The following is a 15,797-nucleotide window of genomic DNA, read 5'->3' as shown; positions in this document are numbered from 1 at the left end:
GGCTAATGCTGACTAGGCCTCAGGCAGGTCCAAAATCACTGGGAAGATTGATGACCTCACACCAGTGGCAGGCCAGGCAGGTGCACTTCAAGCACAGTGAACCAAAGGGGAGAAATAGCGAGGGGGCCAGGGGTTCTTTGACCTCAGACCTGGCCTTTCCCACCCGGTCTCCCTGTGCTGGTCTGCCCATCTCATAGCCTGGTATGAATCAAGCTCTCTGCTACCAGAGGGATCTTTCCAAATCTCCCGGCGTGTTGGCACTCTCCCCGGCTGACGCACCGCCATCACCTCTCTGTCCTAAGCGCAGGAGAAGAGAGAGTGGCTAAAGGACTCGGCCAGGTGTGAAGGGCTCCTCTAGCCATCTCTCTTCTCCCTTGCCACCTGTAGCTCCATGTGAGTTGATGATGCCCCTGATTTCATTTATGCTTTCCAGGTAGGAAATACCTGTCTCTCTCCTTAATGAATTTTCCTAAGGTGGGGGTGGGGTAGGGATCTTCTGGGAAGTCTCCAACAGCCCTCGAAGTTCCTGGCACAGGGCTGTGTGGATGGGTGAAGTAACTTCCTTAGACAGTGCTTAATGCCTGTAACACTTAAAACCCTGGCCCTGCGCCAAAAGAGGCCACCACTAAAGACTGCCATCCTCTGTGCGGGCCTTCTGCAGCAAACCCGGCTGCTCTGTTGGGGGCTGCAGTAAGAGAAGGATTAGTAAGCCGCTGCTGTTGGCTGATGCTTCAGGCGAAATTAGGGTCCATGGCTATTCTGGGAGCGTGCTATGAAACAAAAGGCATCTTTCTAAGCTCCACAATCATCCAACATTTGTTTCCAGGCTAGTGGTGGATAAAGTCACGTTCTCTATCCAAACGGATGCCCTGCAGTAACGCCTGAGTTCTCCATGTTTGGAATGGAAACAGGGTCAGTGCAACCAGTAACTTCGAGTAGCAGATGCCCTTTTATAAATGGAGAGAAATATACGCTTTTCAGCCTTTGACTCATCATACATGCAAACATACGTACATACAGACACTGCCCCCTTTGATTTGCCCCGTTGTAGTTTTTCTTCCCATTAATAGTGTGCTTGAGGAGCTTAGGAGCCCTGGTGGTGTGGCACAGTGGGTTATACACTGGGTTGCTAACCACCAGGACAGTGGTTCAAACCCACCACGTGCTCCAAGGGAGAAAGATTAAGCTGTCTGCTACCATAGCAATGGATAGCTTCAATAAAAACCCGTGGAGTAACTCTACTCTGTTTTATAAGGTCACTGTGAGCTGAAAACCTAACGAGGCAGTTCTAGCCTGTCCTACAGCACTGCTGGGAATCAGAATCAGCCCAGACATCACAGGGTTTGGGTTTGAGTTTGGGAATATTACCCTCCAGTTCCGAGCAATCTCCTTTGCCTTCCAAGGAACAGCTACAGTTGGGCGATAACCCTCCGACCGACGTCTTCAGATGTGCCACATCCAGCCTGCAGTTTCCTTTCCCCCAACATCCGGGGTCCTTGAAACACTACCACTGGATAGTATCCAAGTGTCTAACATGGTCTCTCGATAGTTCAAGCCCACCTCATAGCAAACCTCCTGAAAACTGCAATTGACTTGCAACACCTGCCTCTGGGGCGAAAGAAGACTTGATTGAAATTGTTTCCATTTGTTATTTTTCTGCATGGTGTGGGGGGGGGAGTTAGAGCACAAGAAGGGAAATCAATGAGCTACAGACAACAATTACACGATTCAGCTCACCCCAAGGGCACCCCTCTGGGAATCTGGGTCAGAGCAGCCTGAGTGCTGGCCCATGCTCGGCAATCCACAGACACGGTTTCCAGAAAATACATGGCTGACCACGAGGGTGGAGCCCCAACAGAAATCTGCCTTCCTCCTTCTCCAGCTCCCTGGAGAGGGCACACCCTCAGCAGAGAAGGTCCAGGGGCTGAAAAGAAATTAAGTCAGTCTACTCTGAATCACCCCTCTCTTTACAGCCTGGGAATGCTGTTGGCATTGTCTTCATGCATATTGTATTTTGTCTCCTGGAACCCTTCTGAAACTTCACAGAGAACCAAAACTCCCTATTCAGCAGGTGAGAACAGTGAGGCTCAGAGGCAAGCAGCTTGCCGGAGATGCCCCAATCCTGTCACAGCCCAGATCCCTTCTCTGCCCACTGCCCCTCCTGCATGGCCGCCCAAATGCTTAGTCACAAACAAGCCAGCTGGTACTGCGTCCATCATGGGCGCTTTAAAAGAGCAAGGCAGACCAGACCATGGCCACGTCTGTGGCTGCGGTACCCGCTGTTGTTCTGTTATACGCCATCCGTCCCGAAGCCTAGCAGCCACACAGGGCAGAAAAGAGCTGCGCAGCAGGCTGACCTGCAACCGTGGCCTGAGCAGATCACCATACCCTGCCTCCCACAGAGCAGCTGGTGGGCTTAGACCACCAACCCTTTGGTTCGCAGCCCATCCACGGAGCCCCCGGAGCTCCATCAGTACCTTTTAGAGAAACAAACAAAACCCACTGCTCCTGTATTGATACCGACTCCCAGTGAGCCTACAGGGCAAAGCCTACAGGTCCTGTGGGTTTCTGAGGCTGTTCATCTTTACAGGCGCAGAAAGCTGTACCCTCCTCTCATGGAATGGTAGGTGGGCTTGAACTGCTGACCTTGTGGTTCACACCAAATACAAAGGCAACTCATAAAACAAGCCATTAAAAAGTTTTGTGGCCTTCGTCACCCTCCCTCCGCCGCCTTCACCTTTGTTCCATTAACCACCTTTCTGGGTCAGTGTGGAATCTGGAATGGAGTCCCAGTGATGCTGTCGGATAAGTTCTGAGTTTAAACCCACCAGCTCCTTGTTCCTCCAGAGAAAGATGAGGCCGCCTGTTCCCATTAGGACTCGTGGCCAGAGCCACCCTGCAGAGGGCCGCTGTGGGTCCAAATCAGCTCCCTGACAGTGGGCATGGCCCCCAGCAGAACCCCTGGTGGCAGACAGGTGAAAGCGCTCGGTGGCATGCTGGAAGGGTGGTGGTGCAAAGGCACCAGCCAGTCTCCAGGAGAATGACGTGGCAGGGTGGGTCTGTAAAGCTTGGCGGCCTTGTACAAACAAACGTAAACTCGCTGGCATCGATTCGATTCCGAGTCACAGTGACCCCATAGGGCTGTGGCTTTCCAAGGCTGTAACACTTTAGAGGGATAAGAAGCCACATCTCTCTACTGCAGAGGGAATAGTAGTTTTGAACTGCTGACCTTGTGTTCCCAGCCCAACACATAACCACTCTGCCATCAGGGGTCCTAGGCCCCCTGTAAATGGGAATAAAATGGACAGATGTGGGTTTATGGCACCAGGGAAGCTCTGGGCTAAGGTGAGGGGAAGGGAGAGGAGTGGCCTCTCGGCAAGGCTTCACAGACCCTCCGTGGTCTGTGCCCCTGGAGTCTTGGAGGTGGGGCTTCAAACTGGCTGGGGTTGGTTCAGAGGCACCCAACACAGGATCAGATGGGTTGCAATTGTGAAATGTATCAAATGTGGGCGTACCAGAACTGTGAACCACAATGCCGCCAGTGACAACTGAAGCCTTGGAATTGGAGACCTGGCAGGGCCATGGTGAACTCTTCCAGGGATGGGCTGCATACACCGAGATATGGTCCAGGCTGTGGAGAGCATGTGGCACACCTTCAGAGCAGTGTGCTTGGGTGCCCTCTGGGAGCCAGGCGCTGTGGTTTACAGCTCTCTGGTCAAAAGCACTGATTGCTATGCCACGCACGCATCGCTTCCTCTCTAAGAGGGAGAGTACATTTCTAACAGGCTGTTGACCATCTTATTTCCCACTCGGGCTATCCTTCCAATTCACGCACATTTTGAAAATTTGGGACAGTTCTGGGTACAATTTTTCTGCTGTGGCTGAACTGGGAAGAGTCAATTCGAAGTCCTGCTTGACTTGCAGCTGCCCCGGGATGCCAGGCAGGAGAGGAAGAGGTGCTATGAGAGAAGCCAGGCCTGTCACTTAAAGAGGGGAGTAGAATGCATTTTATTGTTGGATCATGAGTCAAGACCACAGGAGGCTTTCCTGCTTGGGGTGCAGCCATCTACACTGGCTTCATAGATATTTTGCAAAGTGAAGCTCCAGAATGATGAACCGGTACCCCTGTCACCCTTCAGACACACACAGAATCGACCCATTCAGCCCAGAATACTTCCCAAATATTGATGCTCAAGCCTAAACGCAAAGACAGAGAAGGCACTCAACGAGAGGGACTGACAGAGTGGCTGCAACAATGGGCTCAAGCATAGGGACCATTGTGAGGCTGACGGAGGCCCGGGCAGTGCCCCCTTCTGTGTGCACAGGTGTCTGACTCAATGACACCCACGACAACAGCACCGATGCTCCATGCTACTGAAACATCAAGGACGGAACAGAGGAAGGGGAGGAGCTCTTTCGAGTTGTTGGATGTTCCTGACCATGGCGAATGATTAGATGGAAGGGTTCGTACTAAGGTCATGGTCACACTTGCATAGGAAACCCAGATCCCAATATTCCTTTTTAGACCCTCTCCTGGTGACAGTCACTACCATTTCTCATGTAGCTCCTACTTGTCAGATCCGCTGTCGAACCTTCCCTGCATTATGGAAACAGGTCACAGCCCAGGAAAAGGGCAGGATCATTTTCATGGTATGAAAGTGAGGCTCTGAGAAATGCACTACTCAAGCCCCCTCTCCCTACACAGGAGGAGTCTAGATGGAAGCCCACCTCTTGGACCCCGTGGGGTCCCTGGGCTCCACTAATCTGCCCCTATTCCTCAGGACCCTAGTACTTACAGACGTATGCTTAGTCATGAATTAAAAGAAAAATGAAGTAAAGTCATTAAAAGCCTGGGGATTTCTCTAGCTGTGGGGTTTCATAACTGGGCCCACTCTGCGCACCAGTTAGTTGACCTTCCAAGAAGACTGGGCTCAGCACTCAGGTGAGCGTCTGAGGCCCCTATGCTGGGATCCCAGAGCAGACACACTGGAGCTATGAAGAAAGAAGAGAGGTGGGCGTGGAAAGGCGACCAGTCCAGCTCCTGCGCGCGGGCTCTGCTAGCTGAGTCGCAGCAGGGATTCCGTTTGTGCCTGGCTTCCTATAACAAAAGCCCAACAATGAGAGGAAGGAATAGCGAGGCACCAGTGAGCCACACCGGGAGGAAGCCGCCGGTGCGCTGCAGGGCGGTTCCCGGCCACCGGCCTGCGGCAGCGGGGCGAGCACACTGCTCCCAGTGGGCGCTGAGCTCTCTCCACGGAGACTAGAAAGTTGGTGGGGCTTTGTCGTTCATATTTCTTTGCTTTTCCTGAGAGCTAGGAAGGATGCGCTCCCTCGAAATGAAAGCGTCGCTAGCCAGCCCTCAAAGCACCCGTTCACAGCGCTGCATTCCCCATAAGAGCCCCCACTCTGCAAGAAACGAAAATCCAACTGGGGTTGAAGGGAGGGTACCGCAAGGCGGAGCGTGCGCTCCTGTGGGGGACGTCCGGAGACCCGAGCTGGCTCCATGGCTTCTCGCTGGCTGCCCGCCAGTCGCTCCCCTCCGCCCGGGCCGCGCCCTCTGCGTGCCCTCTGTCCCCCCCGCGGGCGGTCTGCGCTGGCCTCGTCCATCTCCGGCCAGCGGAGGCGCAGGTCTGCCGCTCGCCTTTCCCGGCCTGCTTGTCACCCGGCTTCCCAAAGCACGGAGTCCCTGTGTTCCCTAGGAAATGCTCCGCTCCCTGGCGGAGCCCCTTGGTCCGGCTCTCTCGGAGACAGGAGCGCTGAGGACACGCCAGAGGTCGCCGGGTGAAAGAAAGCCCGGGGCTGCGGCGCCCGGAAGGGGGAAGAGCGGAGATCAAGTGTTTCTAAAGTTTGGGAAAGTTTTCCAAGGTTGGGGGTCGGGGGCCTGGGGGGCGCGGATCACCTGTTGATCCCTGGAGGGAAAGTTGGCCGGGCTCCACCTCCCAGGGGCACCCCGCTCCCCGCCCCGCAGGGTCCAGCGCCCCGCCCGGCTAGCGCTCACCTTGAGCGCGCGGATCTCGCCGAGGTGCAGCTGCAGGCGGCGGTTGACCTCGCGGATGAGGTTGCTATGGTCCAGCATCGCGCTCACCTTCTCGGCCTCGGCGCGCCGCAGGCTGCGCACCAGCTCCTCCTTGCTCCGCTGCAGCAGCTCCTCGTCCGACACTTTGGACAGGTCCTCCACGGCGGCGGCGGCCGCCGACTGGCCGGCAGGGGCTGGGGGACAACTTTCCGCCGCCGCCGCCGCCGCCGCCGCACCGCCTCCGGCCGCCTTGGACATGGTCTTCACGGTGCCGGGTGCGAGAGGGTGGGAAGGGCAAAGCGACTCTGCGGGCGGGGGCTCGGCGGGGCCGCCTCCGCCCACCGCCTGGGCGCTCCGCCGAGTCAGCGGCGCCACCCGGGGGCCGCGGGGCTGGGTCGGCGGGGGTCCCGTGGGGCGGCCATCCTACCTCGCCATCCCCTCGCGCGTGCCCGCGCACCCCCGGGGCCGGGACGTCGCCCGCGCGCTACTGCCGAGGCGCACCCCAACTCCGAGCAAGTCCATGGTGAGGGGCGCCGGGCGGCGCGCGCCGCGGCTGGAGACGCGTGGGGACCGCACCCCCGTCCTCCCTGCCCTCTCCTCCGCCCCGATTCCAGACTGTCGCCCCGGCGCGCGCTCGCCCTCCCTCCAGCACACTCACACTCGCGCGCGCACACACGCAGGCGCGCACTTTCCGCCCCCCTCGGCTCAGCTGAGGCCCCCGACTCTCCTCCTAGCTGCGCAGGGGCGCGCGGGGCTACGCGGCCACCCCGCCGCGGCTGCCCGAGGGGTGCGCGCTCCGGCCGGCTGCGCCCCTGCGCCCGCCTTCGCCGCGCCCGCTGTCTGCGGGGCGCGGGGGAGACTAGGACTCGCCTAGCCGAGGCCGGGAGGGGGGGGGGGTGCGGGGAAGGAGGGGAGCGGGTGGCGGCGGAGGCTAGGCCGGCGGGACGAGGAGCCGGCTGCCCGCAGCCCACGGCCGCACTCCGCTGCCACTGGCCAGCCTCGGGGCCCCGGAGACGTGCTCCCCGCTGTCCCGCCGGGGAAGGCCGGGGGCGCGGCTGCACCAGCTCCCGGCTGGCGCGGGCGGGGCGGGCCCAGCAAGCAGAAGAAGCCGGGGTGCGGGGCTTTGGAGGCTCGCGCGCGCCATCGTGTGACGGATGGCGCTCTCTTCTTTGGCCTGCAAGTCAGGCCTCCCTGTGGCAGACAGCCTGCGGAGAGGTGCTCCCTGTTTGAGGGGACTGGGGTTTCGGGGTGCAGCAGGTAGCCATGTGTGCAGAATGGGAGGAGTTGATGGGAAAGTAAGGGGGTGAGGGATGAAAATCTAAACTGCCAGAAAAGGGCAAAGAGACCTCAGGTCCAGGGTCTTTAGGGAGCCCCCACCCACCTGGGGCCCTACCTTAGGCCGTGGTCATTTCGAAAAATGCACGACGCTTTGAAGACGCTTTAGGAAAAAGTTACTGGGTCGCTTCCATTTTCATTTGAAAAGAAAAAACAAAAATCAGAACCTCTAGGGGCTGATCAAAGATCCGTTGTGTCCTGGGACCTGAGACCTAAGTTAAAGGGCAGCACAGTCGCTGCCCCTGCCAGCAAAGCAAGGCCTGAGGCGAGCTGAAATGCCAGCTACGGAGATTCCAGTTCTCCTCTCTGCCTGGGGCGGCCCTGAGTTGAGTAATTACGCTGTCCATGATAGCAATTTCTAGGAGAGCCATGAATCCCAGAGTTCTATCCCTGGGCTGCAGGACGCCTCCGCCCCACGCCCCACCGCAAACCCGCCAATTCTGCCTCTTATGTAGCTGTGAGAAATGTCTCTGAACTGAAAGCAAGTTTCTTGCCTGAAGACGTGGGTGGCTTTTGGAGGCTGGGGCATGCCATGCAGTATAGGTGAATACTTTTGTCTCCGGGATGGGGGCGGGACTAGAAACCGCAGGGACCCACCCTCCAGAAAAGCAGGGGACAGAGAGAATCAGCCCCATCCTGTCGGATGTGGTTCTAAACCAGAAACGTTCTGCCTTCAGGCCAGTGTGTCCCCCGATGGAAATAGAAGACAAAACGTGCTCAAAGATGGTCAGTTGGGAACTTCCTGCAGATCCAGGGAAAGGGCCGCTGCTAGCGGGCTTAGGCACACCTCCGGCTTTGGCAGCGCAGGAGAAAGACTGATGGGAAAAACACAAATCCTGCCTGTCACTCCTTGTTTCTTGACCTTGAGTCAATGCGTCTCTAGACATACCCGACCTGGGGGAGCTAATGAAATACACACCTTTGAGTGTGAGAAAGAGGCCTGACCAAAACGTCCTCATTGTCGCATTGACAGAAGCTCTTCTACAGGAGGAACTGCACACTCTTCTCCCTCAGCAATGACCTTTGTCAAGAGGCTCCGTCCAAAACCTGCCCTGATAGGGCCCTTCAGACCGTGTAGCACTAAGTAAATGTCAGCAGAGAGATGTCTGGAAGGAAGAATTGGACTTATTTGGGGGGAAAGAATAAGGAGACCACAAAATTACATCCACCAAACCAAGTGAAAACGCACTGCCATCTGTTGGTTCTGTCTCCTGTCGACCCTGCAGATAGGTGTGGGAAGCTGTAAACATCCCTCTGAGCATATGGTGGCTTTGAACTTATGACCAGGCAGTGAGCAGTGCAGGGCCTGATGCACAGTCCTGGAGGTCCTTGATCTTAACTCACTGCCATCACGTCGATTCCGACTAAGGGCAACACTGCAGGGCCGGGTAGAACTGTTCTAGTGGGTCTCCCAGACTGTAATTGTTTACAGGAGTAGAAAGCCTCCTCTTTCTCCTGAGGACCAGCTGCTGATTTCGAACTTCTGACCTTGAGGTTAGCAGCCCATGTGTAACCCCTACATCATATATCCACAACCTAAAAAAAATAAACACCGCTGCCATCAGGTTGATTTCAACCCATTAGGGACCTGAGGGACAGAGGACAACTTCCCCCTTGGAGTTTTGGGGACTGTAAGTCTTTATGGGAGCAGACAGCCTCGTTTTTCTCCCATTGTGTGCACTAGAAGGTAAGGTGACAGCATATTAATGAGGAGCCCTGGTCGCATAGTGGTTACACTTCTGACTGCGATTTGCAGAGTCAGCAGTTCAAAACCACCAGCTGCTCCATGAGAGAAAGATAGAATTTTCTACTCCCATACAGAGTTACAATCTCAGAACTCACAGGGGCAGTTCTACCCTTTCCTCTAGGGTGGCTGTCAGTAGGCATCGAATCCAGGGCAGTGAGTTTGGTTGATTTGGGTTTTTTAAATCATTTAAATGAAGTTCTAATGTTTCTCATTTTAGTCACAGGCAATTATTGGGTCATGCCGCTTTCTCCTGCTTAACTCATGTCTGTTATCAAGCACACATTTGGTTCCAGAAACAAAGAGTAGCGAAGTACAGAAAGCCTTCCCTTTCTCATAGAACTAGAAGCCTGAAGAGAGTCAGGCCCGGATGGGTGTTCAGAATGTCCTCAGAAACCCGGACTCCTCGCTTCCCAGCCATCCTACGCTTGTGGTGCTCGCTGGGCGGCCACAGGATGTAGCTGCAGTTGCAGCCAGGCATCTCCACTGAAGGCAGGAAGTGGGTCCAGGCAAATAGCAAGAGGGTATGTGCCCCTTTAGAAAGGCTTCGTGATCCTCAAACCCGGTGACTCCATAACCTTCTGGGCTGCCAAAGGAGCTAGGATTTGTTGTTGTTGTTGTAGATAATAGCATTCACATAATTAACAGAAGCACAGTCAGGTAAGAAGAAACACAGGAATGGGTGTGGTTAGGTAACCAACAGAATTTAGCTCAGGTTAATTAAATGGAGGTATATGAAAGGCATCTACAAATTATTCATCAAGTCCTGATTATTCTCTCTCATAGGCATCTTTGAAATGACTACTTCCATCCCCACTCACTCGTGCCTCTTCCAGGTTTTCACGGGATCTCCCAGGAGCCTCTTGTCAGGTGCTTCTGACTCCAGACTGCTTTCCCACAGTTGGGAAATTATCTCCATGTGAAGTCTGTTTCATTCCCAAGTAGATTGAATGGTTGCCTCAGTGGTCTACAGTCTCACATATAATCCACACCCGTTTCTTGCCCCGTGTGACTCTGTCCTGCCTCCTACTAGAGAGGGCAGAGTTTCTCTCCACCCCAAGGACACAGCTTGTCCAGGTGGCTTACCACAGCCAGCCCATCTCTGCGGAGGCATCTGGAACTACCTGTCCATTCGCCTTCCTGTACTTCCACATTTCACCTCAAGACGAGCTAGTCTTGGGCAACCGCTGTTCCTTCAGCCTGCCAATCCCCTCCACCCCCTGCGCCAAACACACACACACCACACACCACACACACACACACACACACACACACACACACACCTCAACCAACCTATAGCCTGAGCCAGATACACACTCACAGACTCCCAGCTGTGTGTGGCATACGCGATTGTTGTTCAAGCTTTGGGGAGATTCATGAGGCAGCACTATTCGGGAAATCCTTAGCGGAGACCATCCCTCTGCCTCTGGGGGGCAGGGGTCAAGAGCGTTCCTTCGCACAACGTGTGAGATGGCTGCAGAGGGACTTTGCCTGGGCCCCCAGCTCCACCTCGCACCACACCTTACTCACATGCCTACTCCTTCCATACCAGCAACTCCCTGTCTCTGCCTCGCAGCTCCCTGGCAGCCCCTATGCTTGAGTGGTCTCCAGAAGCTAGTCTTCATGCATGCAGGCCCTCCCCTCCATGGTCCCCTCCATGGACTGCTCCCACAGGCATCCTCCTCTCCTGGGGATGCCTCTCTCCACAGGCTCCCTCCCTTCCAAATCCGTGGCATCTGCCCCTTCTTCCCCATGGAGGTAGGAGCAGAGATACCCACTCCCATCGCCTCCAGAGCAGATCTCTAGCCCACCACCCAAGCAACATACTGAATTACAGAAAACGTTGGCATGGGTCCAGTTTCAACTACAGGCTTAGGTCCAGCTAGACTGGAGCAAGCTCTCGTCTGCTTCAAATAGACTCGATTCCTGTGGCGTTTTTGGTCTTTGTTTTTGCTTTCCCCCAAAACCCACAGATTCCTGGTTGCTCTGCAGAAATCCTGGTTGCATAAAAGGGATGTCATTGAGGACAGAGCTCACTGTGTCCTGGAACGACCTTTTGCCTCAAACTATGTGGCTCCCTCCAGCAACTCATTAGTGTTCACTTTATAGGCACGGTGAATTAGCCCTTGGTTAATGGGGCTCCTCTCTCGCTGGATGTCAGAAAAGTCAGATCCAAACCGTGGCCCATTGCCTGTGATTAGGCAAGACATGGAGAAATGTCATTTGTTGGCAACCCTTACTTCTATCCTTCGCTCAGTTTTCATTTCCCCTCCCAATCCTGCCGGAAGTGATCCTTTGTCCTACATATAACTTGGTTAAATTATTGCTGCTCCTATATATAGCTTTGTTACGTTATCTCTTGTCCTGTACATGACTTTGTTAAGTTATCCCTTATCCTCTATAATATTTATTGTGCCAACCTGGCCTATAAACACATGTGGGGTTAACTGAAGGGCAGGGAGATAAATGGCTCAGTGAGCCTCGCCTTTCTAGTTCTTGGGTCTCTTTCTTTGTGATGGTCGGACCAGGCTGCAATTGTCTTAGCAAGTTCTCTGCTTCAGTTGGCAAGGCTCACTTCCTGCAAGACATCCTGCAGTCGGTATCATTGCATCTGTTTTGTGAGATGAAGGAGGACTTGTGGATTGGTTTCAGACATATGAGTTAATGTTGGACTTGTGGGTTTGGGCAGCACTGGGTTGGGATGTTTTCTTGATGTGCACTTACCTTTTATATAACACTCTCTCTTATACATGAGTTTCTGTGGATTTGTTTCTATAAAGTACCCAGACTCTCACATAACTTTTTTAAGTTATCCTTTGTCCTATATATAGCTTTGTTAAGTTATCTCTTGTCCTATATATAACTTTGTTAAGTTACCCCTTGTCCTGTTATATAGCTTTGTTAAATTTTTCCTTGTCTTATATAACTTTGTTATCTCCTTTTCTATACCTACCCTTCCTTTTAAAAAAAAATTTTAATAAGACAGAGAAGAGAAAAAAAGGAAGGATCAAAGAGGGAAGGAGAAGAAAAGTTTGCCTTCATTCACAGCCCCTGTAATGTCTGGACTTTCACTGATCTTGGTGCCATCTCCCTTGCTAAGCCTCCAAGCTCCTGTAGGATGGAGTGCACTTGGTCACACAGTGTTGTTGTCCTTATTGACTGTTGAGGCAGGTCCAACTCCTGGTGGCCTTGTGCACTGGACTGAAGTGCCACCTGCCCTTCCCTGGGAAGTTTGAGTTCATTGTTGCAGTCACGTCTGTTCCTTTCAACCTAGGACGCTCATCTGCCAGTGCTGTACCAGACGATATTCTGTGGTGACTCGTCAGGTTTCAATTGGCTAATTATTAGAAGTAGATCCCCAGACATTTCCTGCTAGGCTACCTTAATCTAGAAGCTCTGCTGAGAGTAGGTGACCCTGCTGGTACTTGAAATACCAGGAGCCTAACTTTCAGCATCACAACAACACACAAGCCACATCTATGAGAAGCAGAAAGATGGGCAGTGGGCACAGAGTTAGTTATGCTCAAAAAGCAGAGGGGAGTGAGGGGTCGAGGGAGGGAACAAGCTCTCTAGGAGCCTTTGTCCAGAGTGTTTTCCCTTGATCTGGAATACCTTATTTACAATCAAGACTGTGTTAGACAGGGTCCTCTAGAGAAACAAAACCAGGACACATGATTTTAGACAGAAGATAGATAGATAGGTAGATGAATAGATAGCACAAATGAATATAACAGCTAATTAGTCCACACAGCAGTACAGAGGGCTCAGTTCAAATCAGTTCTGTGGAACAGTTGATATACTGGAAGTCCTTCAACTCACTAAGCTGCTGGGTCCAGGGTCAAGGAATCAGACAGCTGAATCTTCCCTAGGGCAATGCAGGCAGTTTAGCCACAGGCAGAAAACAGCAGGGCAGGTCACCAACAGTCAGTAGCATGGATCTTAGCAAAGCAGGCCTGATGGGATGTCAAACTCAAGCAATGAAAGACAACAGGATCCACCAGCCTCAAGCTCAAGCAATGCACACACCAGCAGTGTGGCGAAGCAGATCACAAAGGAACCTCAAGCTCTAGGGGACTTATCCATGGGTTGGCTGTCCCACGGGTAGTGTAGCTCCCAAGTTGAGGCAGGGAACTAGCTAAAGTAGCCGCATTCTGGTCTGATCACCAAAGAGCAAGAGATTGGGGGTAGAGGCTTGCCAAGTAATTTATCTCTTTGTCCTCCAAACTGAGATTGTATTTATCCCACACATTCTTATTGGCCAGGTTGGCACAATAAACCTACCAATCACAAATACTTTTGTAAAGCCTCTTCCTTTAAAGAATATTAAAGTTTAATCTATCTATTTTAGAAAGCATGGTTGGTTCAAAGGCAGACTCCTCTTTTTTCTTGACATTTCATTGTGAATTAGGTCATGGTTTACATAGTAGACCATCATCAGTTTATATCCAACTGTCCATACGCATTTTGTGTCAGCTCCCCCAGTACCCTCCCCTCGCTGTCCTATCACTTAACCCCATGCTTCCCATTTCCGTTCCTCCTCCTTCAGCCCTCCGATCCTCACCCTTGCTTAAATGCTCTCCTTTTGCTCTCTAACGCTTAGTCTGACATGGGGTAAGGGAGTGGGTTCAGTGCCTGACCTGAAGAGTAGAGTCTCATGGGGCCGACCAGTCTCTGTTCACGTTGCAAGCCTGGTCACTTTTATTATGTTTAGTTCTTGTCCACACTTTTCTCCCACTCTGACCAAGACCACCTAATGTGGTCCTCGTCAGTACCGTTGGCAGTGGCAGTCAGGCACCATCTAGTTCCTCTGGTCCCTGGGTCATAGAGAGGGATAATTCCATTGCCCATAGGACTGGTGGTCTCCATCTGTCTGTCGAATTTCATCACTCTTTCTTTCCTCAGGATGGAGAGAGCCCAAGACTGCTCAGAAGCGATTAGGACCCCAGGTGGGACTCACCAGAGCAACATGTGGAACATTGTCATGTGTGAACTCTATTGTGCCCGGAGATAATGGTCCTGATCCCCAGACCCAACAACTCCTTCCCTCGAGGACTGGGTTTCTGTCTAAAGAGTAAGCATCGCCCTGCCTCTGGAATGTGTCTGTACACTTATGGATATATTTGCAGCAAAGATAAAGATGCACAGACAACAACTATCCACTGTCAAAACGCTCCCTCTTCCTGAGCACATCCCCTCCTTTCCCTCCCGCTTAGTCAGCCTGCAGATCTACCTAAGCATCTGCTCAAGTTACCACCATGGCGGAATTGTATGCATAACAAGATTTGTCGTGGCTGCCTCTAACACGTGCCACCCTCCCACGGCCTTGCCCTGCCTCCCACATCTTTTCCTCACTTCCCTCTTCTTGTATATCTCTTTCCCTCACTCAAGTTAATACCTGTTCACCCTCCAGCCTGTGTGCCCCCTCTCTCCTCTCCCTTCCCAATTTTGGTGACTTTGAAGTCTGTTTCTTTTAGTTCGAAAGCATTTACCTGACTTTTTTTATAATGGTGGTGCTGTAAAGTGTCTGTCCTTCTGAGACGGACTAATTTCATTCAGCACGGTGCCCCCGGGGTCCATCCACGCAGTGAGATGCTCCACACACACATAATTGTTCTTGACCATGGCGGACCCTCCCGTTGTGTGCATGCGCCCTCCATGTAGATACGCGTTCTGTAGTAGAACTCCTGCTTTCCATGTGAGAAGCCCTGCTTCCATTCCCTGTCAGTAGACCTCACGTGCTCTTTCAAAAGCTAAGGAGGGTAATGCAGTTAAATTTTTTCAAATATTTTTCTACATCATTTCTATGTCAGATCATAAGATGTTTTAATGAGTTCCTCAAATCTTCAAAGTGCCCTCATGCGATGGGTTGATTGACTAATGGTACCAGATAAGTAATCCTGCTGTTTAGCAAGGATTTTTTTCTTTTGGGTTTTATTTTTCTTGGTTTTTTTGTTTTAGTTTTGGGTTTTTTTTGCTGATTGGCTATCTTATCTTGCTGTTGTTATTGTTTTAGTCTATCCTGTCAAGTAACACAGGCAGCCACTGAAGCATTCTAGGTTGCCCCACCAACAACCAACTTCCCAGGCAATGCTCCAGGACTCTCGGGAAGTTCAAGTAGCTGCAGCCCTGACAGAGATCGCTGAGTCCGGGGAGCACTTCCTCTGTGAGAGCTAGTGGCTGGGAGCCTCCTCCAGAGAAGGGGCCACTGGTGCTGTTGGGAGCTACTGAGGATGCCCCCCAAACAGACTCTGTGCTTCAGTTACTCTGTGCTTCACTTATGCTTTACTCTTTCTCTCCTCCAGTTCCTTCAGCAGGACAGCCAAGAGTCTCCTGCTCATGGTGTGCTCCCTCCTGCAGCAGAAACTGCCAGGGAAGGATTGGGGAACCAAGGGTACCCGAGGAAGAGAGGGTCACAGCACTCCGTTTGCATCTGTTTTGTGTGGTATTCTTGGTCATCCTTGTTACAGCTAGTCGATGGCTACTGATTTCCTCTACGAGGTCAGAGCCTATATTGGGGGTGCACGTGGGAAAGCTTGAGAAGAAACTTTCCATCTGAGACGGAATCAGAAGCTACACCCTCAGGGTTCGTGTAGGTGCTGAATGCAGGGATTGCTCCACAAGTCTGACCTGCAAGGCCGTCTCCTGGCAGGACTGGCCTGGCCTGGCCCAGTGCAAAGCTCCCCTAAGATCTGAAGCTTCCCA

At 52.9% G+C, this 15,797-nt stretch overlaps 1 protein-coding gene across 8 annotated transcripts in view; it reads right to left on the bottom strand.

Annotated features, from left to right (window-relative positions):
- CCDC85A (coiled-coil domain containing 85A) overlaps window positions 1-7,054 on the bottom strand; it is a 268,506-nt gene extending 261,452 nt beyond the window's left edge. For 3 of the 8 annotated variants that reach the window (XM_075535865.1, XM_075535866.1, XM_075535863.1), the window contains exon 1: window positions 5,999-7,049. In XM_075535865.1, coding sequence (XP_075391980.1) covers window positions 5,999-6,274 — 276 coding nt within the window. In that variant the 5' untranslated portion in view covers window positions 6,275-7,049. Of the gene's footprint in view, window positions 1-5,998 lie in introns of all 8 variants that reach the window. The other 5 variants (XM_075535864.1, XM_075535861.1, XM_075535860.1 and 2 more) reach the window with 4 other exon arrangements.
- Between the last annotated feature and the right edge of the window lie 8,743 nt (window positions 7,055-15,797).

The sequence above is a fragment of the Tenrec ecaudatus genome, chromosome 17 (assembly GCF_050624435.1).
Source record: "Tenrec ecaudatus isolate mTenEca1 chromosome 17, mTenEca1.hap1, whole genome shotgun sequence".
Taxonomy (NCBI): domain Eukaryota; kingdom Metazoa; phylum Chordata; class Mammalia; order Afrosoricida; family Tenrecidae; genus Tenrec; species Tenrec ecaudatus.
This window is presented reverse-complemented; position numbering and strand designations above follow the sequence as displayed.